Source organism: Suncus etruscus, chromosome 7 (assembly GCF_024139225.1).
Source record: "Suncus etruscus isolate mSunEtr1 chromosome 7, mSunEtr1.pri.cur, whole genome shotgun sequence".
Taxonomy (NCBI): Eukaryota; Metazoa; Chordata; class Mammalia; order Eulipotyphla; family Soricidae; genus Suncus; species Suncus etruscus.
The window spans coordinates 53,595,134-53,622,919 of record NC_064854.1 but is presented as its reverse complement, the minus strand read 5'-3'; the positions used below and the strand labels follow the sequence as shown (position 1 = coordinate 53,622,919).

The 27,786-nt window shown below is 49.8% G+C and overlaps 1 protein-coding gene across 1 annotated transcript in view; it reads left to right on the top strand.

The window, feature by feature from the left end:
* The first annotated feature begins 242 nt into the window (after positions 1–242).
* The window catches only part of LAMC2 (laminin subunit gamma 2), a 45,311-nt gene continuing 17,767 nt past the window's right edge, over positions 243–27,786 (top strand). Inside the window, exons 1-8 of the mRNA XM_049777576.1 lie at positions 243–321; positions 12,599–12,787; positions 13,627–13,762; positions 14,284–14,382; positions 18,444–18,580; positions 19,683–19,805; positions 21,102–21,291; positions 22,898–23,010. Coding sequence (XP_049633533.1) covers positions 243–321; positions 12,599–12,787; positions 13,627–13,762; positions 14,284–14,382; positions 18,444–18,580; positions 19,683–19,805; positions 21,102–21,291; positions 22,898–23,010 — 1,066 coding nt within the window. The remainder of the gene's footprint in view (positions 322–12,598; positions 12,788–13,626; positions 13,763–14,283; positions 14,383–18,443; positions 18,581–19,682; positions 19,806–21,101; positions 21,292–22,897; positions 23,011–27,786) is intronic.

The window sequence follows — 27,786 nt, the reverse complement described above, 5'->3', positions numbered from 1 at the left end:
CGTAAGGAGGCGCATGTGCATATGTGTGCTTGTGTGCGTGTGTGTATGTGTGTGTGTGTGTGTGTGCAACGCGCCTCCCCAGGGTTGGGTTCTCCTTATTCACAGGTGAGTCACGCCCAGCAACCCCAGCTCTCTTCCTGTCGGCCTGAGTCAGGTAGAAAAGTCCATAAAACCACCTGAGTCTCCACAGCAGCGCGCACAGCTAAGACCCACAGAGGCCCTAGTGGGGTCCTCGACCGGCCATGCCCGCGCTCTGGCTCCGAGGCTGCTTTTACCTGGCGCTGCTTCTGCCCACGGCCAGGGCCACCTCCAGGAGTCCAGGTGAGTGGGGCCCGGAACTTTCTCTTGCTGTTGGAGCAGGCAGGATGCACCTCCCCCAAGGCAGGACGCACTTCCACTGGGTCCCCACCAGCGCTGGTGTCCGTGCCCCCCTGGGCCTTGCATCCCAGCAAAGTGGAAAGGCGAGTCTGGGTTTGGATTTGTGGGTTGGTTTTACTTTGTCAAAGGGGGGAAAAAATTGCAGGGAAGGGATTTTTTTTCTACACCCCAATTGTTTCTTCTTCCCCTTTGGAAAGAGCTGGCTGCTCTCAGCCCCTAAACACACACACACACACACAACACACACACACACACACACACACACACACACACACACACGCTGTGGGCTTTTATTGATGAGGTTCGGACTGTGAATATTTTCTGGAACTAAGATGAAGAGGAAAAAGTACCTGGCTGGTCCCGGAATCGAAAGCGCAGAGTACAAAACGTTATTCTTTATAGGACTCTCTCGTTGACTCAGCACCCATTTTTACGGGCCCTTGTCACCAGGCCACCACGGCTTCTCTTGTCCTGGCAGTTCAAGCAAACTTTTCACCGAGCCTAGTAACTAGCTCTCACCCCCCAGCTAAAGGAGTTCCCTGGCACTTTGTTCTGATCAGATTTTCTGTCTGATTTCAAGTGGGCCCAGTGTGGACTTTGGTGCACCTGGCAGAGCTCGGCTATTATTTTAGCATGTCTAGAAACCCTTGGGAGGGGGGTAATGACAAAGGAAGGCAGCAAGAGTGAAGGGCTGAGACTCCCGCATCTGTGGGGTGACCCCAGATAATCGACTGGTACCATGCAGATTGGGCAGAATTGGCCCCAGATTTACTGCAATGTCCCCATATCTTTCCTGTTTCGTGCTTGTGAACACATAGATAACTTTCTGGGGTTTTTTTTTTGTTTTGTTTTTTTTTTTTGTTTTTTTTTTTTTTTCAAAAAGAGTCTTGGAATTCATTTCCAATCCATCTCCCCCACCTCTATAATTTTTAGAACTTTTGACCATTTGTGAAGAAACCAGAGAGATAGTACAGCTGCAAGCTCACTTCTTGTCTTGCACACAGCTAACCCTGGTTCAATCCTGGTCTCCAGAAAAGGGCTCCCCAAGGCCCACCAGGAGTGATCTCTGAATAGGGATCTTAGGAAGCCAAGACTCCTGAGTACAGCCAGGTGTGGCCCCAAATTAAAAAAAATGTGGGAGCCAGAGAGATAGCATGGGGGTAAGGCTTTTGCCTTGCATGCAGAAAGTTGGTGGTTCGGATCCCAGCCTGGAGAGATTTCTGAGCATAGAGCCAGGAGTAATCCCTGAGTGCTGCCGGGTATGACCCAAAAAACAAAAATAATGTTAACATGCCTGAAAAAAAAATGTGGGTCTGGAGATATAGCACAGCAGTAGGGTGTTTGCCTTGTATGTGGCTGATCCAGGACAGAGAAGAGAGTGATTCGAATTGTGGCATTCCATATGGTCCCCTGTGCCTGCCAAGAGCAATTTCTGAGCGCAGAGTCAGGAGTAACCCCTGAGCGCCGCCGCTGGGTGTAACCCAAAAACCAAAAAAAAAAAAAAAAAAAAATGTGTGGTGAAAATGATCATATAGGTTAAAAATATTCTTTTTTTTTTTTTTTTTTTTTGGTTTTTGGGTCACACCCGGCTTTGCTCAGGAGTTACTTCTGGCTCTGCGCTCAGAAATCGCCCCTGACAGGCACGGGGGACCATATGGGATGCCAGGATTCGAACCACCGTCCTTTTGCATGGAAGGCAAACGCCCTACCTCCATGCTATCTCTCCAGCCCCTAAAAATATTCTTAAAAGGAAGGACAAGTTGCTGAGACCCAAGAGAGTCCTTACAGATCAACCGTGTGAATCCCTTGGCTTAAAAAAATGAAAAGGGTTGGATTTATATAAAGCTACTGACAGCCAGAACTGGCATGTCATCCAGGGGTTCTTAAGATGGGAGATTTTACATTATAATAAAAGGTACTCAGGGCTGGAGCGATAGCGCAGCAGGGCACTTACTTTCCATGCAGTCGACCTGGGTTCGAGCCCCAGATTTCTATGTTTCCCTGAGTACTGTCAGGAATGATGCCTGAATGTAGAGCCAGAGGTAAATCCTTAGCACTACCGAGTGTGGCCCCAAAACATAATGGATAATTATTGAGGCAGTCTCCCCTCTGTTCTCCATAGTTGTGTGTGTATGTATATGTGCGTGTGTGTTAATATTAGGAAACAGCAATAAATATAGGACAGGGACTAGTGATCAGTGACCAAGTGTCAGGCACTTTGCCTTGCATTTGCAACAAGGTCTTTTTTTCTTTTTTGGGTCATATCTGGCAGCGCCCAGGGATTACCCCTGGCAGGTTCCTGGCAGGCTCACAGGACCATATGGGATGGCAGAATTTGAACTACCGTCCTGTGCTTACAAAGCAAAGCCATACCTCCTTGCTATCTCTCCGGCCCCGAATTTGCAACAAGGTCTTGAGCTCGATTGCTGACACCGCAAACATAAATATGTAGAGCTGAAGTCATAATTCAGGCTCAGGGTTTACCTTTGTATGTTTACCTTTGTATGGTTGATTCCTGGCTCTGCATGGTCCCCTGAATACCAGACCCCAGAGAACAGGAACCAGACTTTCCTTTCTCCAGGATGGTTCAGCTCGTGCCTTCACCCCTGAGTCAGAGACAGTGTTGAGTCTCACTTCCAGAAGCTTCCCTCCTTTCCTTGAAGACAGACCTCTGAAAAAATATGGAGCTCTCTCTTCCCAGACCAGAGCTGTGTCTGGGAGTATCAAACAGTGTGAAATGTCTAGAGCAGGGCCAGGGCTCAGGATTTTCATTTGGGATTTTCATTTTCATCCTTCATGTGGGGAGGGGGTTGCTGATGTGCATGGGCATCAGGCTAAAAGGAGGGGTCTGCCATATCTCCAAATAACCCGTATTTGTGCTCTGTATATTGCCCCCTTGAAAACCTAAAGCATCATCTTGTTTCCTGGTGGTTCCACAGGTAAAATTATGATCTGAGATCAAATCAGTGAGACTAGCAAGATTGGGTTCCAAAGTTAGCTTGACCTGCCTTGTACACAGGCAACCCAGGTTAGAACTTTGCCATTCAATAGGGTCCCCAAATGCTGCCAGGACTGATCTCTGACCTAAGCCCTAAAAATATGTAGCCTAAAGACAACAACGACAAAAATCTATGAATCTACAGTTCCAGTTGGTGCTCCAGGGGGAAAAAGGCCTGTCTCCCCACAGTGCTTGGGCAGTTTGGATCTGTGCCCACACCAGGAGCTGGCAGGAGCAAGGGGGGAAGTAGGGAGGGATTAGATGAGAATAGCCAAGAACTATAGTTGCAGGGTGCTCCATAAGGTCAGCAGACAATATTACAGTAAAAGTTATTTCTTTTTTTTCTTTATTTTAATTATTTTGGGGTTTTTTTTGGGGGGGGTCACATCTGGCAGCGCTCAGGGGTTACTCTATGCTCTATGCTCAGAAATCACTCCTGGCAGGCTCAGGGGACCATATGGGGTGCCAGGATTCGAACCACCCAACTTCTGCGTGTAAGGCAAACGCCTTACCGCTATGCTATCTCTCCAGCCCCAAAGTTATTTCTTAGCACATCCTAATGTGTAAGGAACTTGCCTTGCATGTGGCTGACCTGGGTTCAATCCCCGGCATCCCATATGGTCCCCTAGGCACCACCAGGAGTGGTTCCTGAGCACCCCTGGGTGTGCCCACCCCCCCCAAAATTAGTTCGGGGACTATTGACTACAGCACTTGCCTTTACATGGTCAAACTGGGTTTGTTCTCCAGCACCACACAGAGGTCCCCCAAGCCTGTTAGGAGTGATTCCTGAGTGCAGAGCCAGGAGTGAGCAAAGCTGGGTGTAGCCCAAAAAGAGAAGGAAAGAAAAGTTTGGCCAAGTTGCTTGTGAAACCATTCAGTAAGATAAACACAGTGATCATGTATGTCTTTGTAATTTTGTAAATTAGACATGACATGGGAAAGTGCATAATTGTGGGCAGAAGAGAGGCTCAAAGGGCTAAACTCATGTTTTGCACGTTTTTAAATTAAATTGCAAGTGTTTAAAGTAAGGATTTAATCTAAATCCTTAGATTCAGAGCCCTCAGCCTTCCACTGACCTTCAGCATCCTGATGGACACAAGTACAATTTCTTCTTCATGTTGGATTAGGGACTGGAGAGAATGGCCCAATTTGAGTTGACTTTTGGTCTCTCACTAAGAAGGGTGCCATTTCCCCCAAAACTGACAATGTTCACTAAAACAAACCCTTAAAATCCCTTCATAGTGGACCGGAGCAATAGCACAGTGGATAGGTTCCCCCAAACCTATCAGGAGTAATTTCTGAGTACAGAGCCAGGAGTTACCCTAGCAGTGGTCCTCAAACTATGGCCCACGGGCCACATGTTGTATTTGTATCTGTTTTGTTTCTTCATTGCAAAATAAGATATATGCAGTGTGCATAAGAATTCGTTCATAAGTCTTGTTTTTACTATAGTCAGACCCTCCAATGGTCTGAGGGACAGTGAACTGGCCCCCTGTTTAAAAAGTTTGAGGACCCCTGCCCTAGAGCATCTGGGTTTGGCCCATCCCCCCAAAAATTCATCATAGTACAAACCAATGATCAATCCATGAAGCAAGCAAAGAAGCAAATTGTTTCATTTTTATTTATGTTTCTTTTTTAGTTTCAGGGTGGCTGTTCCTACAGCCCCTGATTGTTAGATTTTTTTATAGTAGCCCTCGGAAGAACTGGAGAGATAGCACAGAGGTTAAAGCATGGCTTTCTAAAAAAAAAAAAAAAAAGAAAGCATGACTTTCTAGGGGCCAGAGAGATAGCATGGAGGTAAGGTGTTTGCCTTGCATGCAGAAGGTCAGTTGTTTGAATCTCGGCATCCCATATGGTCCCCTGAGCCTGCCAGGAGCGATTTCTGAGCATAGAGCCAGGAGTAACTCCTGAGTGCTGCTGGGTGTGATCCAAAAACCAGAAAGCATGACTTTCTAATGTACATACCTGAGCCTGGTTTGAATCCCCAATACCATATATGGTATCCCTGAGCCAGGAGTGATCCCTGAGCACTGCCAAGTGTGGTTTAGAAAACACACTCCAGAAAAAAAGTAATCCTTATGAGAACCAAAAGAAAGGCTCAGCTGAAAGAGCACATAGCTAACTTAGGAAAGGTCCTGGGTACCCTTGAGTGAGGCTCTGGTGGTCCCTGGCACTGTGGGAGGTTCCTATGAAAAAGAGGTGTCAAAACCATAGTGATAGTACAGTGGGGAGGGTATTTGCCTTGCATGCAACCAATCTAGATTCAATCCCCGGCTTCCTCTAGGTCTCCCAAACATCATCAGGAGTGATTCTTGAGCATAGAGTCAGGAGTAACCCCTGAGTATCACCAGAGGTGGTCTGATAAGACAAAAAGCAATACAAGTGTCTATTTATGTTTTGTTTGATTTTGGGAGCTTCACACCCATTGGTGCTCAGAACTTACGCAATGCTCTGCATTCAAAAAATTACTCTTGGCAGAGTTTGGGTGACTACAGGGATGCTGGGAATCAAACCTGAACTCGCCACATCAAGGCAAGCACCCTTCTCACTGTGATATCACACCAGCCCCCCAAAAGAGGTATCTTTAAGAGCTTCTTGTGTTCCCCACATTGTGATCCTGCACAGGTTTGGGGGACCAGAGGAGCACTCAGACATATGAATCAGGTGCCCCTATTGACTAGCTTTGCCTTTTACTTTGTGACAAGTATCAAAAACAGGGCTTGGGGCCGGAGAGATAGCACAGCGGCCTTTGCCTTGCAAGCAGCCAACCCAGGACCAAGGTGGTTGGTTCGAATCCCGGTGTCCCATATGGTCCCCCATACCTGCCAGGAGCTATTTCTGAGCATATAGCCAGGAGTAAAAAAACAAAACAAAACAAAACAAAAAAAAAACGGGGCTTGTGATCCACTCAAATGAACATATCTTCCCCAAATGACATGTCATGTTCATGTCATCGAGAGTTCCTTAGTTGGAGAGATGCAAAAGGATTGTTAGAGCAAAAACCTCCTACATATAAGGGCCCGGAGAGATAGCACAGCGGCATTTGCCTTGCAAGCAGCTGATTCAGGACCAAAGGTGGTTGGTTCGAATCCCGGTGTCCCATATGGTCCTCCGTGCCTGCCAGGAGCTATTTCTGAGCAGACAGCCAGGAGTAGCCCCTGAGCACCCCCGGGTGTGGCCCAAAAACAAAAACAAAAAACAACAACAACAAAAAACTTCTACATATATTCAATGGGCTGGAGAGATAGCATAACGGTAAGGCGTTTGCCTTGCATGCAGCAGACCTGGGAGGGACCCAAGTTCAATTCCCGACATCTCATACAGTCCCTTGAGCTTGAGCTTGGCAGGAGTGATTTTTTTTTTTTTTTTGGTTTTTGAGTCATACAAGGCAGTGCTCAGGGGTTCCTCCTGGCTCTACACTCAGAAATCGCTCCTGGCAGGCTCAGGGGACCATATATGATGCCGGGATTCGAACCACCGTCCTTCTGCATGCAAGGCAAACGCTCTACCTCCATGCTATCTCTCTGGCCCCAGAAGTGATTTCTTTTTTTTTTTTTTTTCTTTTTGGTTTTTGGGCCACACCCGGCAGTGCTCAGGGGTTACTCCTGGCTGTCTGCTCAAAAATAGCTCCTGGCAGGCACGGGGGACCATATGGGACACCGGGATTCAAACCAACCACCTTTGGTCCTGGATGGGCTGCTTGCAAGGCAAACACCTCTGTGCTATCTCTCCGGGCCCCCCAGGAGTGATTTCTGAGTGCAGAGCCGGGAGTAACCTCTGAGTGCTGCCAGGTGTGGCCCCAAAACAAAAACATAAACAAACAAAATTTAAGTATGTTCAATACATAGGACTTTAGAAGTTTCTCAGAGCATAGCTTTCAATTCAGGTGTGCCAGCAAGATAGATACGTCCCTGGGGTTGGCACAGGAAGTTCAGAGGGAAGTTTTTTTTGGGTGGAGGAGGGTTTTGGCCAGTTCAGGGTTTTCTCCTGTCTCTGCACTCAGGAATCACTTCTGGCAATATTCAGGGGACCATATGGGATGCAGGGATCGAATGCAGTTCAGCAAGTGCTCTCCCCGCTGCATTATCTCTCCAGCTCCAAGAATAATAATTTGGGATGTTTATGCAACAGTACATAGCTTGAGGGACCAAGGATGCTGGGAATCAAACCCAAGCTGACTACATGCAAGACATGTGCTCTCGGGACCAGAGAGATAGAATGAAATAAGGCGTTTGACTTTCATGCAGAAGGATGGTGGTTCGAATCTCGGCATCCCATATGGTCCCCCGTGCCTGCCAGGGGTGATTTCTGAGCATAGAGCCAGGAGTAACCCCTGAGCACTGCCGGGTGTGACCCAAAAACTAAACAAACAAACAAACAAAACAAAAAAAAAAACACAGTACAGAGCTTGAAAGAGAAATAGAGAAATGCCAACATAATTCTAGTGATACTTTGTCCATTTTGTTCCTAGAACAAAATTCATGTTTTGAATTTTGGTTTCTGTTTAGGGTTCACACCTGACAATGTTCAGGGATGACTCCTGACTTTGCGCTTAGGAATCACTCCTGGCAGTACTGCGGGAAACCCTTTGCAGTGCCAGGGATCTAACCCTGGTTAACTGCATGTGAGGCAAGTGCCTTGCCCCTTGTCTTAATTTCTCAGTTTCTTGATTGATGATTTTCCTGCCCTCCCAAGATACTTGAATCATCATCAACAACCAGATAAATAAATAAAAGACACAATTAAGGGAGTGAAAAGTTGCAGAAATTAGATATTTGGGGCTGGAGATATTTGTACACACTGCATGTTTGTGCCCCAGGTTCAACCTCTGGCACCAAATGGTCCCCAGACTACTCTTGAAATGACGTCAAGTATTCATAGAGTGTGATTCAGATTCCCTCCTCCTCCAAAAAAAAAGAAAAAAAAGAAAGAAAAGAAAAAGAGGGGCCGGAGAGGTGGCGCTCTAGAGGTAAGGTGTCTGCCTTGCAAGCACTAGCCAAGGAAGGACCACGGCTCGATCCCCCGGCGTCCCATATGGTCCCCCCAAGCCAGGGGCAATTTCTGAGCGCTTAGCCAGGAGTAACCCCCAAGCATCAAAAGGGTGTGGTCCCAAAAAACAAACAAAAAAAAAAAAACAAAAAAAAGAAAAGAAAAAGACTGAATGTTCTACTAGTGACCAAGTGGAGAAAGAGAAGTCGCACCAATATGGAGAACGTGAGTGACAAACGGGAACAAACAGATCTGAGTCATTACGGAATTGTTCCAACGTGTAGCCAGGCCATGATGTCATGCTTGAGTCATACAGAGCCGAGGGCTAACATCTTGTGCCTTTGGGGAACCAGCCTTGGAGGGTGATCTCCACTGCCAACGCTGCTCCCATCGGTCCTGGCATGAAAGAGTGGGGTTCTCTCCAACACGTATTAACCCACCAGCTGCTTCCAAATTTCCTCCTGCTCTGTCTAGGAGGATCAGATAATTCACCTGCTCTGGTTCTCTTCTGGCTTGTAGACCACTGATAGGATTTCACTTCATTTGTATTGTACTAGTTGCATCTTCAGAATCAAAATAAGTGTGGTGGGGGTGAGGAGTAGACTTGCTTTGCCCATGGCCAATTTATGTTATATCCTCAACACCCCAGAAGGTCTCCTGAGTCCCACCAGGAATGACCCCTGAGCTCAGAGTCAGGAATAAGCCCTGAGCACTGCGGGATGTGACTCAAAAATGAATAAATATGGGCCCGGAGAGATAGCACAGCGGTGTTTGCCTTGCAAGCAGCCGATCCAGGACCAAAGGTGGTTGGTTCGAATCCCGGTGTCCCATATGGTCCCCCGTGCCTGCCAGGAGCTATTTCTGAGCAGAGAACCAGGAGTAACCCCTGAGCACCGCCGGGTGTGGCCCCCCAAAAAAAAAAGAATAAATATAAAACAATAACAAGATTGGGGCCTGAGAGATAGCATGGAAGTAGGGCATTTGCCTTGCATGCAGAAGGATAGTGGTTCGAATCCTGGCATCTCATGTGGCATCCCACATGGTATCCCGAGCCTGCCCGGAGCGATTTCTGAGCTTAGAGCCAGGAGTAACCCCTGAGTGCTGCTGGGTGTGACCCAAAAACAAAAAACAAAAAAGAAACAATAACAGGATTAAATAGAATGATTTATTATTAGGTGACTCTTGTTAAAGGAGTCAGTCAAATAAAAATAGAAATAATTGAAAACCCACACTTGGGACCAGAGAGATAGCATGGAGGTAGTGCATTTGCCTTGCATGCAGAAGGATGGTGGTTCGAATCCCGGCATCCCATATGGTCCCCTGAGCCTGCCAGGAGCGATTTCTGAGCGTAGAGCCAGGAGGAACCCCTGAGCATTGCCGGGTATGGCCCCAAAACCAAAATAATTTTTCTATGATATATAGATATATTTTGCTTTTTTGTTTTTATGACACTTTAGCATTGGCTTACAGTATCACAAGATGTGGGGTTTCACCTCCCTCCTCTAATGGTGCCTAGAACTCAGCTCCCCTATCCTCTAGTGCCAGCACTTACCCTCACCCCTAAAGAAAGAAACCCCCCCCCATTCCTTCTCTACCTTCCTCTCCAGTGACCACCATAGTTTTCAGGTTAGTTTAGTTGGGTGGAAAAAAAAACAACAACAACAGGCACATTTGATGCACCTTTCAACTCTCTTCAAAAAGCTTCTCCCTGGGGCCAGAGCAATAGCAGAGCAGGGAGGGTTTTTGCCTTGCATGCAGCTGATCCGAGTCTGATCCCCAGCATCCCACATGGTCCCTTGAGCCTGCCAGGCGTGATTTCTAAGTCCAGGAGTAACCCCTGCATGCCACATAAAACTGTGTCTCCCTCTAAATGGAAATTTCCTTTGGGGCTAGAGTTCAGTCCCATTTCCATGAGGCATCTTTTCTTAGGATGCCGACTCCTGTCCTAGGGTTCTCTCATTTCTCATCTCTGAGCTGTTTCTTCCAGATGCCTCTGGGCCATGCAGGAAGGCCTTGGGGATCACAGAACAGTGTCCTAGACATGGTCCTGGCATGTCTGCCTCTGCGGCCCATGTTCTTCACCCACCCACCCCTAGGGCGGCAGCAATTGAGGGGTTCTGTGTTCAGAAGGGTGTGGCTTCCACGGGATGCACAACCCTTTCAGGTGGAACCAATCCGCCCTCCTCCCCATTGCCAAGCACCCACACTTTAGCCAACCATGATGGACTTGGACAAGGTCCAGGTCAGCTGCCAGACTCAAGAGCCAAGTTCAAGGTCAGGCCCAGTGCCAGGCCTCAGGCCCAGGGGTGGATCCTAAGGGCTGCCTGTGTCTCCACTTTCCCTTCCTTCTCTTTCACCTTTGAACTCTCAGCTGGAGCCCCAGCTTCTTCCTTGATCCTCAGATCCCTTTGCTTGTCTTGCTGACCCAGGTTCAATCCCCAGCCTCCCTTATGGTCTCCTGAGTGGCGGTTCAGAAGTGATTCTTGAGTGCAGAGCCAGGAATCAGCCCTGAGCACCGCCAGACATGTCTTCCAAAACAAAACCGAACAAATAAATAAAGCTCAGGGTAGTGCAGGTGACGGCAGTCTGTCATTTGACTGGTGAATGCTTCCTTTGCATCTAAAGACTCAGGGCGAGGGCTGAGTATGATATAAAAGAGTGGGAAAGGGGGCTTGCCTTGCACACTGTGGGCCCAGGTTTGATCCCCAGCATAGGGCTTCTTGAGCCCTGCCAGGAGTGATCGCTGAGCCAGGAGTAACCTGAGTTTCACGTGTGTGGCCATCCCCAAAAAGAGACAGTCTAAGTAGAAGTGAGACCTGAATCCTGAATCACCATGTGTTGAGAGCCCCCAGTGAGATCTCCCCAACTACAGAGGTTCAGAGATGGGCTTTCTTGCCCTGGTTTGAAATTCTTGCTGGAGTTTCCCCTTTACCCGGAGATACCAGACCCCAAGGGTGGAGTCTAGATGTGTCTCGAACCCCAAATGTGCCCACCTTCCTTATCTCTGAGGTGTGTGTCCTGGAGTTAGTAGGATCCTTGGACACAGGCAGGCTGGATCACGTGTTTCAAAAGCACCCTCGAGTCTCAGAAAGAAAATGGGCTCGGGGACCCGGACGGAGCTCCCCTCAGTGAGGAAGGGAATTGGGGGCTCTGTGGAGGGGCCTGAGGGGCTCAGAGGTGGGGATTAGCTCCATGCAGGCTGAGATCCACCTCTGTGCCAAGCCTTGGGAGTGAGCGGCCTGCTTCAGGTCCAGACCTGACCCCGCATTCCAAGCCCCTGAGAAGGCCCTGTGGCTGCCAAGGGCCGCTGGAGTGTGGCTATGGGCTCAGCCTGCGGTACCCTGCCCTCCTCCTGCCCCAGGATAGAGATTTGGGGTGGGAGTGTCCCGCAGAGCTGCAGCAGGGCTGAGTCGAGGCCTCCAGGAGCACTCTAGATACTTTTTCTCACAATCCCTGTTTGGCTCCCACTGTGCCTTCTGGGGCTGAAATGGGTCCTTTAAAGACTGATGCCAGAGATCCTCTGAGAATATGCAGTGAGAAATGCTTGAGGGAAGTGAGAGGTCACTGGGGGACTTGAGTGCTCATGGAGGAATGACACACAGGCTCTGACTGTTGGGGGGGTGCTGGACAGGGCTTGTGCCCAGGACAAAGGGAGAACACCAGGTACAGGTGTGGAGAGCGGTGTTTGTTCCCAGGAGCTGTTGTTCCTCAGAGCTGTTTGGAGCCCAGTAAATAGAGGAGGAGGAAGCCCAGCTGAGGAGATCCAGGGTCTGAAATGGAGATAAACACAGTGGCCCCAGGAAGGAGACTGACTCCACGTCCACACGTGGGAACCCAGGTGGAGACCCCAAGTCTGTTTGTGGGTTCAGAGCAGAAGAAGAGTTGGGGCAGTCGGATTCCTCCAACATCTCAGAAGTGCTTAACACCCAGGTCTGGAGGATTTGGGGCATGGAGGAGCAGCTGCTTCAGACTGGCCCCACAGTTCTGTTCCAACCACCTCAGGCCCTCATGAGGGATGAAGTTTCCATTTTTTCTTCTCCCTTTCTCCCCACATAGGCAGTGCAAGCTCCTGTACCACAGGACATGAGGGTCCACACGCGATTCCCATGTAACACAGGCCAGTGGTGAATCCACATGTGGTTTGCATGTCACGCGGGCCCGTGATGAGCCCACATGTTTGCAGGCAGACTCTGGGTTTGCATGCTGACCCCCCCCCTTCTGTCCTGCCCCCAGTGTGTGATTGCAACGGCAAGTCTCGGCAGTGCGTGTTCGATGGGGAGTTGCTCCGGCTGACCGGGGACGGCTTCCGTTGCCTGCATTGCTCGGACAACACCGACGGGCGCCACTGTGAACGTTGCCGCCAGGGCTTCCACAGGACCCATGAGCAAGAGCGCTGCCGGCCCTGCAACTGCCACGCCCAAGGTGGGGGCCGAGTGGGTGGGGGGTGACTTCAAGGGGGAGTTCCAGCCAAATTGGGGGCCCAGGCCAAAGGGAGGGAGTGAGGAATAGCAGGGGGCTTCTAGCACATTCCAATCGACAGGCCAGAAACTCGGCAGCTGTGTCTCAGCCTGTTGTTCTGACCCCAGTGCCCTGTGGAAGTACCTCTGGCCTAGCCAAGGACAGTCTGACCCAGGACCAAGGGGTGGAGCTGCCCAGTGGGGGACAGTCTGAAAGGAGCCTCTACTCAGACCCAGGCTTTTTCCCAAATCTCATGATTTGGGACCAGCACTTGGTACTCCTAAAGAAGTTCATCGAAAGTACAATTTAGGGTCTGAGTGATAGGACAGTGGGAAGGGTGCTGGCCTTGCACACATTGACCTAGGTTGGATCTCCAGCACCCTTAGGCTGTCCCTGCTAGGAGTGATTCCTGAGCACAGAGCTAAGAGTAAGCCCTAAGCACAGCTAGGTGTGGAGCCACTTAAAAAACAAAACAGGGGCTAGAGAGATAGCATGAGGTAGGGCATTTGCCTTGCATGCAGAAGGATGGTGGTTCGAATCCTGGTGTTCCACATGGTCCCCCGAAGCTGCCAGGAGTGATTTCTGAGCACAGAGCCAGGAGGAACCCCTGAGCGCTGTCAGGTGTGACCCAAAAACCAACCCAAACCAAACCAACCAACCAACAAACAAAAACAATTCCCTTCATACCATACAGCCACTTTAGAGTATAGGGTCCAGAGAGTTTGCCCAGTGGGTAGTACACTTGCCTGGTCCCCATGCAGGGGCTGATTTACTATGTCCTCTCCTCCCACTGTGCTATGCAGGTGCTTTGAGCACACAGTGTGACAGCGCTGGCCGGTGTCGCTGCAAACCTGGAGTGACCGGAGACAAGTGTGACCGCTGTCTCCCAGGCTTCCACACTCTCACCGAGGCAGGCTGCTCTCGAGATCAGAGATTTCAGTAAGTTTGGGATGCTGCTGTGGGGGTCCCAGAACCCAATTGTGTCCCTGATGCTGTGAGGGTCTATGACCAAGAACATGCTCGGCTTTTGGTCCCCCGAGTTCTCACCTCTCTGCACCAGACTGTCTTTCTTCACCCCCAGCAACTTTACTTTGGGATTGTCTGTCCTTCCCCCAATAGACTACAAGGGTTCTGGCTGTCCCATCCCCTCACCCACCTCCCCTGTCTATACCCTGTGTTCTGTACAGGCTGTGAATTTGCTGGAACCCCAGGTTGGCTCACAGTGGGATGCTCTGTCTCCTTCCTGAACTTGCTCTCATGTACCCACTGTTCTATGTGGGACAATGTGCACTGAAGATCTCGCTTAGGGAATGTGAAGCTTCAGGGCTCCCACTCAGGGCTTTGTACCTCCAGTCTAAGTTCCAGCTCCCTGATCTCTCTCCCAGCCCAGCTTTTAACCATCCTGGGTTGAGCTTCAGGCCACTGGCCTCAGTCCTGTCTTCCTCTTCCTTCTTCTCCAGAGACCCCAAGTGTGACTGTGATCCAGCTGGCGTCTCGGGGCCATGTGAGTCGGGCCGCTGTGTCTGCAAGCCAGCTGTAACCGGGGAGCGCTGTGACAGGTGCGTGTGGGTGCGGGTGCCCGGGTAAGCAAGGAAGGATCCACCTCGGGTGTGGATAAGGAAGGAACATCTTTCTACTCTTGGTCCTCAGAGCCTTGGTTTTCCTTTGTCCTTTAAAGTCGTAGCAGGAGGCTGGAGCAATAATACAGTGGGTAGGGCACCTGCCTTGCACAGAGTCAACCCAGGTTCAATCCCCAGCATCCCATAGGCTCCCCCAAGCCTGCCAGGAGTAATTTCTGAGTGCAGAACTAGGAGTAACCCCTGAGCACCGCTGAGTGTGGTCCAGAAATTTAAAAAAAAAAAAAATCGGGCCCAGAGAGATAGCACAGTGGCGTTTGCCTTGCAAGCAGCCGATCCAGGACCAAAGGTGGTTGGTTCGAATCCTGGTGTCCCATATGGTCCCCCGTGCCTGCCAGGAGCTATTTCTGAGCAGACAGCCAGGAGTAACCCCTGAGCACTGGCGGGTGTGGCCCAAAAACAAAACAAAAAAAAAAAAATCAGGGGGGCAGAGCCACAGCAGAGTGGGGAATGAGCTTGCCTTGCGTGCAACCAACCCCAACCAGGTTTGATTGCCCACATCCCATAGGGTCCTTTGAGCACACTATCAGAAGTGATCCCTAAGTGTAGAGCAAGGAGTAATACCTGAGTACCATCGGGTGTGTGTCCTGTGTCCCCAAAGCCAAAATAAGTAAAAGCACAGCGGTGAGGGAGAGGGAGAGGGAGATCGAGAGAGAAAGGGAGAGAGAGAGAGAGAGAGAGAGAGAGAGAGAGAGAGAGAGAGAGAGAGAGAGAGAGAGAGAGAGAGAACAAGGGCCTGCCTTGAGGCTGGAGAGGACAGTGGGATGGGGATGGGGAGGGCACTTGTCTTGCACATGTTCATCCCAGATTCCATCTCCAGCATTTCATAAGATCCCTACAGCACTGCCAGGAGTAAGCCCTGAGCACTGCAGGTGTGACCATCCCCCCTGCCTTTTACGTGGCTGACCTGGCACCACATAGAGTTCTGCCAGGTATGAATCCTAAGCACAGTCTGAGCGATCCCTTGAGCCCCTCTTGGTAAGACCTCCAAAGCAAAAACTAAACAAAAACACAGCAGGAAGCCAGAGCTATGGGACAGCGGGTCAGGCCCAGCCTGGCACAAAGCCCACTTGGGCTCAATCCCAGGCCCCATCTGGTCCCCCAGGCACCTCCAGGTCCAGCTCTGGTGATGGATGTCCCACCAGCACCACAGGGTGGAGTAAGACCACGCCCAGGCCCTGAGGCTCCCTCACTAGGAGGCACTGAATTCTGAGCTCAAGGGACCCAGCCCATGGAATTAGGAGGCTGAGAATATCTGGAACGTTCCAGGAAAGAGGAGGCACCCAAGAGTAGGCATGTCCTGGGGTGCAGAGGGAGGTTTGCTGGGTGGGGGAGCTGGCATGCCCTCCATGAGCAGGCCAGGTGGTATGTGAGCCCAGTGGGGGCCCGTAACTCGGGGTCCTCTCCTGCATTGGGCTTGGCTAAAAATGTCTCCTCCTTCCCCGAGGCTGGGCACCCAGCAGCTCTAGGCTGTTTCATCCACCAAGTATGGCTGGCAGCCTGCGGGGGCAGTGGGGGCGAGGGAACTGTGCCATGTAGCTTCCGCCCTGCTTTCCAGGGGCTGGGTTGTTTTCCCTCATGTCTTCTTAGGGAACGATGTTACCTCATTTTTCAGCAAGGCCATGGATAGTAGCCTAGAACTGCTGCGGCCAGTTCCCCAGCAAGTAACAGGAAGTGTGACACACCACACACCCCTGCCTGGCCCAGGTCACATTTTTTTTGGGGGGTCACATCCGACAGCGCTCAGGGGTTACTCCTGGCTCTATGCTCAGAAATCACCCCTGGCAGGCACAGGGGACCATATGGGATGCCAGAATTCGAACCACCGTCCTTCTGCATGAAAGGCAAATGCCTTACCTCCATGCTATCTCTCTGGCCCATGGGAGACCCCATTTCTGATTTCAGTGTGGATAACTCAATGCTGTATCTCTGCTTCTTCCTCCTGTGCTATTACCCAAATGGCCCCTAAACACGGCTCATACCCCCATGCCCTCTGTCTCCCATCTCAGTTATTCAGTTCTACCTTCCCTATCTCCATCCTTCAGTCCTTTATTTGTGGTTTGGGGACCACCACATTCATTGGTGTTTGGGGGCTATGCTGGGCTCTGTGCTCAGGGATCATTCCTGCTCTTATTTTGGGGGCTCTGCTATGTTGGGCATTAATTGTTCCTCAGTCCCCAGGATCCCAGAAACCAACCAAATATACCCCCCATGCCTGGGATACAACCTCCATCTTCACAGCACAGACACTCATCAAAGCCCAGACTGGGACCAGGAAAGGGTTGTCCCCCATGCTGTCCCCATTTGAGGTTGTCAGGGTGGGAGTTGGGAGGCCTGTGGGAGTGGCAGTCAGGATGATTTCCCCCTTGGAAGGAATACGGGTGTTGGGGAGAGGGGAGAACAAGGAGCATAGCAGGAAGGGGCTGGCCTTGCACATAGCTAAACTGATCAGGTTTAATCCTCAGCATCTCATATGGTCTTCCCAGCCCTCCCAGGAGTGCTCCCTGAGTGCAGAGCCAAAAGTAACTCCTGAGTACAACTAAGTATGCGCCAAATAGCAAGAAAAACAAAAAGAAAAGCATATTGGTGTGGCCAGAGTGAAAGCACAGTGGGGAGAGATCTTACCTTGCAAGTGGCTGACCTGGCTTTAATCCTCAGCACCCTATATGGTCTCCCAAGCCATGCTAGGAGTGATCCCTGAGCACCATCAGGTGTGGCTCAAAGTAAACAAACACTCCCCCACTATTTACTATAATAAGGTACATGATACTTTTAGTAACAATATTGCAAACCACCATGTCTAAAAGAGAGACAGAGACAGAGAGAGAGACAGAGAGAGAGAAGAGAGAGAGAAGAAAATGTCTGCCCCAGAGTCAGGTAGAGGGGAGGAGGGCAGGAGGAGAAACTGGGGACATTGGTGGGGGAAATGTGCATTGGGGAAGGGGTAGGTGTTGGACATTGTATGACCGAAACCCAATTATGAACAAGTTTGTAACTGTATCTCATAGTGATTCAATTGAAGAATTTACAGTATTTTTTAAAAATACAAAGAAGGAGGGCCAGAACCTTAGCACAGCGGTAGGGCATTTGCCTTCCATGCAGCCTACCCATGACAGACCTGGGTTCAATCCCCGGCAACCCATATGGTTCCCCAAGTCTGCCAGGAGTGACTTCTGATCACAGAGCCAAGAGTAACGCCTGAGTGCCACTGGGTATGGCCCAAACCTCCCCCCAAAAAGAAGTTTTAAAAATATACAAAAAAGTGCAAGTGATAGCATAGTGGATAGGGAGTTTGCCTTGCATGCCACCTATCTTGATTTCATCCCCAGCATCCCATAGGATCCCCCAAGACTGCCAGGAGTGATTCTTGAGTGCAGAGCCAGAAGTAACCCTCAAGGGCCTCTGGGTGTGGCCATCCTTTGTTACAATAAACAAAAACCTCAGCCAACCTCTTCAGGGGCTGACTTGCAACAGCCGTGCAAAATTAAATTAAATCTAAAAATTTAATTAAAAATACACAAAAAGGGTCGAGAAATAGTAGGGCAGGTAGGACATTTGCCTTGCATGTGTCTAACACGGGTTCAATCCCTGGCATCCCACGTGGTCAGGAGCAATTCTTAAGAGTAGAGCCAGGAGTAACCTCTCCAGAGGTCTCAAACTCAATTTACCTGGGGGCCTCAGGAGGGTAATTCGGGGTGATCCTTGAGTGCAAAGTTAGTAGTAAGCCTTGAACATTGGGGGGTGTGACCCAAACTAAAACAAAACAAAACAAAAAAAGATTCCTCTAGAGCAGGGCCACAAAATTTTGTACGGAGGGTCGTTTGCAGCCCGTGGGCTGCGAGTTTGAGACCTCTGCCTAGACACTGCATGTGTGGCCCCAAAACAAAACAAAATAAACACACAAACAAAAGAAGCACAAGCCAAAAAAACAAAGTCTAAAGCAACACTGCTGGTACCTGGCTGATGAGACCTTCCTTCCGCAGGTGTCTCTCAGGCTACTATCACCTGGAGGCGGAGAACCCCGAAGGCTGCACCCAGTGTTTCTGCTATGGCCACTCAGCTACATGCCGGAGCGCAGAAGACTACAGCCTGCACAGGGTCAGCTCCACCTTCCAGCAGGGTAAGTGCGCTTTCCCAGGTCTTCCCACTCCACAGCTCCTGCCTGAGAGGCCCTATCAGCTTAAACGAGCATCACCGAACAAGCCCCAACCAGGCTTGTGTCTAAGGAAAATGACGGTGAGGGCCAGAGAAATGAGGCAGAGGGCAGGGCTCTTCCTTGCATGTGGCTCTTCCTTGCATGACCTGGGGTCAATCCCTGGCATCCCTTATTTATGGTCCTCTGAACTCACCCAGGAGTGACCACTGAGAGCCAGGAGTGAGCCTTGAGCACCTCCAGGTGTGGCTTCAAATGTTCAAACGAGGGGCCAGAGAGATAGAATATTGGGTAGGGCCACCTGCCTTGCACGTGGCTGATCTGGGTTTGATCTCCAGCACCCTGTAAGATCCCCCAGACACCACCAAGAGTGATCCCTGAGCACAGAGGAGTAAACCCTGAGCCCCACAGGGGATGCTTAAGCATCTGAATAAACGAACCAAACAACAAAAATTAAAAAAATCAGTTCTCTAGGCTGCCAAGAATCAGCCAGAAAAATGAGTCGAAGTGGGTTTGGGTGGAAATAGAAAAATTTGAATGTTGCTGCCAAAAGATCCTCAGGGAACTTGGAGAAGTGTCCATAAATGTGGAGATGCAACACACACACCCCGGAGAAACTGGAGGAGACAATTCAGGAATTAAAGTGCTTGTCTTGCATCTCACCAACCTTAGTTTGATGGCCAATAGGGCATGAGGTCCCTCTAGCACCACCAGGGGTCACTCCTGAGCACATAAGCAGAAATAGCCCCTGACCAGCACCAGGCATGGCCCAACCCCTCCACACACACCCCTCCCCCAAATACAAAGAATTGCTCATTGAGCCAGGGTGAGAGTAGAAAGGGCTGGTGCACAGGCTTTGCATGCGGAACATCTGGGTTCGATCCCAGCGTGGCATGGTGCCCCGAAATGCTGCTGAGAGTGACTCCCACGATGGTCCCCAGCACCAGTGGGTGCGGCCCAACAACAGCATTAACACTCACTGCCCCCTGTCTGGGATTCCTCGAAGCATAAGGGGTGGGGCACAGCTGGGCTTCATCTGGGATTGGGACGGTCCTTATCTCTGTTCTAGATGCTGAGGGCTGGAAGGCCCTGCACAAGAGTGGTGCCAGGGCCAACCTGCAGTGGTCTCAGCGCCACCGGGACATCTTCAGCTCCTCTCGACGGGCTGATCCTGTCTACTTCATAGCTCCTGGTACGTGTGTTTGCTTTCTGGTTTGCAACTGGTTTGAGAAAATGGAGCTCATGGGTCTGAAGAGATACAATAGTGGGCACTGGCCTTGCATGTAGCTGACGTGGGTTTGATCCTCAGCACCCTAGAAGGCCCACCAGGAGTGGTCTATAAGTGCAGAGCCAGAAGGAAGCCCTGAGCACCATACAAACAATGCTGTCTGGCCCGGGAATATCCCAAAGGACTGAAGTGCAAGTGTTGCATGCAGGAGGTCCAATCTAGGTTCCCTCCACCACCACCACCACCACCTCCACATGGTTTCTTGAATACCTCCAAGGGCAACCCCTGAGCACTGTTGTATGGCACCAAGAGCAAAACCAATAAGCAGTGTAAGCTTGTGCAAAACATCCTGAGAGAGGTGAAGCGGGGATGAAATGGGGAGTCACCCATCTGCTCCAGTCACAGCACAGAGCAGAGAAGGCCAGGAGAGGGTGTCCCAGACAACAGGTTGGATTCTGTGCATGAGGACTGATGAAGTTTCTAGGCTTCTGACCAATACCAGGCATGGAAGAGGGGGCTAGATCTGTGGGTGTCTCTGGAAACAGAAAAGTGGCAAAATAGGCATTACTTCAAGCTTCTGTCCCTTGTGAGTTCTGGGCAGACACTTTTGCCAGAGATCAAGAGAGTTCTAGAATATCCCAGAGCATTCTAGAATCCCAATCTTGGTCCAGGTTCTTGCCTTGCTTAAAGGCTCCCAGGCTATTGCTCTTTTGACCTTTGTTAGTATCAGCGGCTGGGTGGAAAGGGGAATCCACTTCTTGGGTTGGAAAGGAGAATCCCACCTCTCATGGTGGCATATTTGTCCTCCGCTGTGATGGCGCAGAAACATTGCTGACAATGAAGAGCTGTAATGAGTCACAAACATAAACTCCGCTTCATCTGGAGCCTTCCAGTGCTTGGCATCCTCAAAGCCAGGGCTTCCTGGAGCGGGTAATGCTTGGCCCAGTCCTGGAATGTTCTTAGCGGTGGCAGGAATCATTGTTTGCTCAGAGAAGGCAGAGTGAGCTCCACACAGGGCTGAGCATTTATTTCTGTAAACGAGGGTGCTAGGGAAGGTCCTTCTAATAGGGCCTTGTGACTCACTGGCCACAGTGCCTGGGGACACATGCCCCACAGGCATATGCGTTCCCCCCACCCGGCACTGTTGGGGGGCTAATCTGCAGAGTGGTCACCCAGGAACCGACCGGCACCTATCCAGCCCTCTCACATGCCTGCATCTCCCTTCAAGCCTCTGCCAACCTCACCCATTCATGTCCACAGCCAAGTTCCTGGGGAACCAGCAAGTGAGTTATGGGCAGAGTCTGACCTTTAACTACCGCGTGGACCGAGGAGGCCGGCGCCCATCGGCTCATGATGTCATCCTAGAAGGGGCCGGACTGCGGGTTGCTGCACCCCTGATGCCTCTGGGAAGGACCTTGCCCTGTGGGCTTACCAAGACCTACACCTTCAAGTAAGGAGGGGGACCTGAGCACGAGAGATGGATCTCACTGCTGTCCTCAGTTGGCTCCTATACCAAGGGAGGTTTTCTATGAGGGCATTTGCATGGCCCTGGGAAGCCCAATGTAGGTATGATCAAGAAGGGCTTCCCAGAGGAGGTGTGAAATGTGACAAACTAAAGAAGCTAGGAAGCAAGTGTTCACTGCTGAAGGGGAGAGTGGGCAGTGAGAAATTAAGTCTGGGTGGGTGGAGTTTTGGGGAGAGGGAAGGAGATGAGCCTGCCAGGAGGTTCTCCCTGAGACTTGGGGGAAAACAAGGGGTCCCTGCACAGCTCATAAGTGCAGTCGAGGCAGGAAAACCAAAAGGAAGAAGATAGAGGATCCCATGGTACAGAAGGATCTAGAACACAACACGGCAGAGGTCAGAGGATGGTCCCAGAGTGGGGGCTGCTGCCTGCAGGTTTCAAAGGGCAGGGGGCAGGGGCGGGCACAGTAGTCTTAGGTCTGTTGGGGCCATGTTTTGCATATTTTCTTAGAGTCATCCCAGGGAATGCTGAGGGAATTTTTTTTTTCTGGGCCGTAAGATGAGTTTGGTGGCATCAAATCACAGTGCAGGGCTTGTCAGCGGGATCATTCCCCTGATGATTTGGGGGAGATAAACACTGCCTCATTTAACGAGGGTTTAGGGGTGCGGGAGAAACAATTCAAAGATGTGAAGGCCAGAGCAAGAGGACAGTGGGGAGGGCATTTGCCTCGCACGTGGCTGAGCTGGGTTCGATCCCTGGCATCCCATATGGTCTCCTAGCACTGTCAGGAGTGATTCCTCAGCACAGATCTAGGAGCAAGCCTTGAACACTTCTGAATGTGCCCCAAAATAAAAACATTGAAATTGGAGGGGGGCCTGGAGAAACAAAACAATGGGGAAGGCACTTACCTTGTATGCAGTCCACCCAGATTTGATCCTTGGCATTTCACATGGTCCCCTTAAGCACATCCAGGAGTGATCCTTGAGTGCAGAGTCAGGAGTAACCCGAGCACCACTGGGTATGGCCCCCAAAAAACTAGGGGCCGGAGAGATAGCATGGAGGTAGCACGTTTACCTCGTAATGCAGAAGGTCGGTGGTTCGAATTCCGGCATCCCATATGGTCCCCTGAGCCTGCCAGGATCGATTTCTGAGCGTAGAGCACTGCTGGGTGTGGCCCAAAAGCAAAACAAAACAAAAAAACTAAAGCCAAAAAAAAAAAAAAAAAGGATATAGAGGATATAGAATAGGCATTGAATGGGGCGAGGTGCCAAACATTCCCAGAGAGCAGGGTTGCATACTCCTGGGTGGGATGAGGGTCAGGAAGGGAGTTACCTTGTTATTGGGCAGAATTTGCACTAGAGGCATAAAGGACAGAGTTGGCCAAGAGTTGGGTTTTTTAAATGATCATATTTGGGGCCAAAGAACTAGGACAGCAGGAGGGCTCATGCCTTGCATGAAGCACCTTGGTTGATCCCCAGACTCCATGAGATGGTATTCCATCTCATTCTATCCCATGATCCTAGGGATCACCAGGTTTGGCTCCTAAACCCTAAGAACATAAGTCAAATGAAAACATTGGCTCTGAACCCTGCAGGCTGAACGAGCACCCGAGCAGCCGCTGGACCCCCCAGCTGAGCTACTTTGAGTTCCGGCGGCTACTTCGGAACCTCACAGCTCTCCGTATCCGGGCCACCTACGGTGAATACAGTAAGTGATGCGGAGTTGGGGGGAACCTGGCCTCCAAGGACCCAGCGTCGTCAGCTCTGCTTTCTGGCCACCAAGTATCCACGCCGGGAGATAACTAACTCCTAAAGATTTCTGTAATGCTTGAGGGAGTCACATCAGGATAGATTCATTGATGCTGTCAGAAAGCAAAGCTTCTAGAAAAGAAAAGGAGACCAGGGTGTGTCACAAGACTGGATGTGAGAACAGACTAGTTTCTTGGCTAAAAGAGTCTCATAGACAGGAGTACGTGCTTTGCATACTAGCAGAAAGTCGATGTTCCAGCCCCAGCACTGTGGGGTCCCCGAGGCACCATCGTGAGTGACCCTGAGCATAGAGCCAGGAGTAACTGCTGAGCGCTATGGGTATAGCCCCCAAACACCAAGCAGAAATCAGAGGACTGGAAAGATTCTACAGGGGTTAAGGCACTTGCTTGGCATGTGATCAACTTCCCAGCATCACAGGAGCAAGCCCTGAGCACTGCCAGGTGTTGCTCCCAAACCAAAATAAATGAATAACTAAGAGTATCTGAATTGAGATTTTTTTTTTTGCCTTTTGGGCCACACCCTGTGACTCTCAGGGTTACTCTGACTATGCACTCAGAAATCGCTCCTGGCTCGGGGGACCATACCAGGGGGGATCAAACTGTGATCCACCCTGGGTCAGCCTCGTGCAAGGCAAACATCCTACCATTATGCCATCACTCCGGCCCCTGAGATTTTTTTTTTGTTTTTTGTTTTTTGGGCCACACCCTGTGACGCTCAGGGGTTACTCCTGGCTATGCGCTCAGAAGTTGCTCCTGGCTTCTTGGGGGACCATATGGGACGCCGGGGGATCGAACCGCGGTCCATCCAAGGCTAGCGCAGGCAAGGCAGGCACCTTACCTCCAGCGCCACCGCCCGGCCCCGAGATTTTTTTTTAAGGATCATACCCAGCAGCACTCAGAGTTTACTTCTCGCTTCAGCATTCAGAAATTGCTCCTGGCAGGCTCAGGGGATCATATGGGATGCTGAGGGTCAAAACTCAAACCCGAATCAACCACATGCAAGGCAAATACCTTCCTTACAGTACTATCAGTCTAGCCCCTGAATTGTGATTTAAGCAGTTGAAGGTGACTCACAGCCTCTTAAGGACGTGCCTTGCTGGGGATTATAATTCATTCTTTCAGCCTCATTCCTCCATTCTATTTTGGGGCTCCCTCCCAACATCATATCTATAATCCCCACTTCCTTCTCCCCATCTTCACCTTAGGCTACAAAACACAACATGAAATGATTTTCATGAGCGTTCCTGAGGCTGCAGGGGCCTTGGGCAGGAAGGCAGTGTCACCAACTGTCCTTTTACCTGAGGCAGAAAGTCTAAAGGAGGTTTAGTCCTATTTTTCCAGACCTTCACTCTGTGCTGGGTCTACTGCAGTGGTTCTCAAATAGTGGGGTGTGCGAAACTCCATAAGGGGGGGCCACGTTTGACCTCGGCAAACACTATCATAACAAGCTAGGCCTCGTGTTTATGTCTCTGTATGTCTCTGGAGCTGAGAGTGGCTATGTCCTGTTTCCAACCCCGCTTCGAAAAGCTATGTATTGCAAGGTGTGCTCATTGTAGCCATTAATCCAGACATCACCTCTGATTAAAAAAATCAGCTCAGGGGCCGGCGAGGTGGCGCTAGAGGTAAGGTGGCTGCCTTGCAAGTGCTAGCCAAGAATCAGGATCTCGGTTCGATCCCCCGGTATCCCATATGGTCCCCCCCAAGCCAGGGGCAATTTCTGAGCGCTTAGCCAGGAGTAACCCCTGAGCATCAAATGTGTGTGGCCGAAAAAATAAACAAAAAAAATCAGCTCAGGAGCCGGAGAATTAGCACAGTGGTAAGGTGTTTGTCTTGGATGCAGAAGGACGATGATTCGAATCCCGGCATCCCATATGGTCCCCTGAGCCTGCCAGAAACGATTTCTTTTTTTTTTTTTTTTTTTGGTGTTTGGGCCACATCCGGTGGTGCTCAGGGGTTACTCCTGGCTGTCTGCTCAGAAATAGCTCCTGGCAGGCACGGGGGACCATATGGGACACCGGGATTCGAACCAACCACCTTTGGTCCTGGATCGGCTGCTTGCAAGGCAAACGCCGCTGTGCTATCTCTCCGGGCCCAGGAATAATGTCTGAGCATAGAGCCAGGAGAGACCCCTGAGCGCTGCCGGGTGTGACCCAAAAACCAAAAAAAAAAAAAAAAATTCAGCTCAAATTATTTTATATATTTTTGTTTTGCAGGCTCAAGTTTTTGTTTTTGTTTTTGTTTTTGGGCCACACCCGGTGATGCTCAGGGGTTACTCCTGGCTATGTGCTCAGAAGTCGATCCTGGCTTGGGGGACATATGGAACGCCTGGGGATCAAACCGCGGTCCGTCCTAGGCTAGCGCTGGCAAGGCAGGCACCTTACCTCTAGACTCTAAGAGTCTAGAGCCACCGCACCTGCCCCAAATTTTTTTTTTTTTTTTTTAATAAAGATACTATTAACAGTTGTGCGGGGCACGCGAAAAATGTTTTCTTCTTCCTAGGGGGACATGACAGTAAATAATTCAGAAGCACTGGTCTACTGCAATAGAGTTTTCAATCATTTCACGGTTAAATTTATTTTTTATCACAGCAAAAGATTTTTAATGTATAAATAATTTAAAAAATGTTTTTATTTATGGAATCACTATGAGGTGCAAAGTTACAAAGTTACAAAGCTGCTCAGGTTGGAGTTTCAGTCATGCAGTGTCCAAAACCTGTCTTAACCAGTACACCAGTGTCCCCAGTTTCCTTCTCATCCCCACCACCCCAATCTGCCTGTACAGCAGACAGCTTCCTTCCTTCCTTCCTTCCTTCCTTCCTTCCTTCCTTCCTTCCTTCCTTCCTTCCTTCCTTCCTTCCCTCGTTCTTTCTTCTTTCCTTTCTCTTTTCTTCCTTTTTTCCTTTCTTTTTTCCTTCCTTTCTTCCTTCTCTCGTTCTTTCTTCTTTCCTTTCTCTTTTCTTCCTTTTTTCCTTCCTTCCTTCCTTCCTTCCTTCCTTCCTTCCTTCCTTCCTTCCTTCCTTCCTTCCTTCCTTCCTTCCTTCCTTCCTTCCTTCCTTCCTTCCTTCCTTCCTTCCTTCCTTCCTTCCTTCCTTCCTTCCTTCCTTCCTTCCTTCCTTCCTTCCTTCCTTCCTTTTTTTTTTCTTTCAGCTGGTTTTAGTTTTGGGCCACATCCGTCAGTGTTCAGAGGTTGCCAGAGATCAAACCCAAGGCAATCACCCTTCCCATAGTACTATCGTTCCAGCCCCAGTGGACACTTCTATTTTCCTTTTACTGAAGAGGTATCATGTATATCACTTTGCCTCCTTTCAACACCCAGTTCTTGTCCAGAGTGATCATTTCCAACTCTCATTTGTCACAGTGCTCCCTTCTCTGGCCCAATTGACTCCTCTGCTCTCTGTTGTAGAATTAAATAATTAACGATGGTGCTGGATTGAGGTGGATGGATGGAGGGATCTTTCTCTGCCATCCCAGGCCACGTGGCTCCGCAATCCCCATTCAGCTGGCGGGTTCCAGGTTTAGGTGAATGGCGGAATCAGACTCATCTAGAGAAAGGCATCAGGAAGCATCAACTTTATTTATGCCCTATCCACCACATGTGTGGCCTATATCATAACCTTTTAAGCATTCAACCATTCTTAGCTAGCCCTGCATCTTAACTCCTTTCAGCCATCTTCCCTTTGACCTCCATGCTGGCAAAAGACCAAAAAGGCCTAATCCCCTCTGGTTAAAGCCTTATCTACCCTTTCCAAGACCCCTCCCAGGAAATGGGCAGGGTCTTGCAGGTAAGGTCAAGTTACCTAGGAAGAATGGGGGGATGAGGCTTCATCTCCCCCTTCTCTGAAAAAAAAATTTTTTTTTTGGTTTTTGGGCCACACCCGGTGTTGCTCAGGGGTTACTCCTGGCTGTCTGCTCAGAAATAGCTCCTGGCAGGCACGGGGGACCATATGGACACCGAGATTCGAACCAACCACCTTTGGTCCTGGATCGGCTGCTTGCAAGGCAAACGCCACTATGCTATCTCTCCGGGCCCCCCTTCTCTGAAATATAAAAGAACCTTTTGTAATCCTGACTCCACCTTTAGCCAAAGGTGGGTTAATATTTTCATGCAACAACGTAATAAAGTGAAAATTAACATACCATCCCTTTTTAAAAACATAACATTTCTGCAAAATATACTATACACCTGTATCTTAAAATTTTCTTAATGCTTTTCTACCAAGCACTATCCTGGAACTTTCATGTTCCTATACCTATTAAACTATTTTGGGGGAACTTTCTGTTCCTATTAGCCTTCCCTACACACAAGTACTACAGCATAAATGCATAACATACATTTTAAAAACAGGCTAAGTACATTAAAATACACACAGTAAAACATTTTGCAATTGAAAATATTAGCTATGGAAAACAATAAAACACATTAAAATTATAAAGAAAATGACTTAATCAAGACAAAGATGCAGGCGGTTAGAAATCAGATCTTTAAATGGGCTAAGCTGTTATTACTCCTTTTTTTTAAATGGGAGGGGTCTTGCAGGTAAGGTCAAGTTACCTAGGAAGAATGGGGGGGGATGAGGCTTCATCTGTGACAAACTTCCTGCCCTGAACCTGTCCTCCTGGCCCTCGTCTCTATGGCCTTTGAGTAATTCTTCTCCTGCTGTGTTTCTTTATATTCTGCAGATGAGTGTGATCATTCTGTCTGCCCCTCTCTTCTGA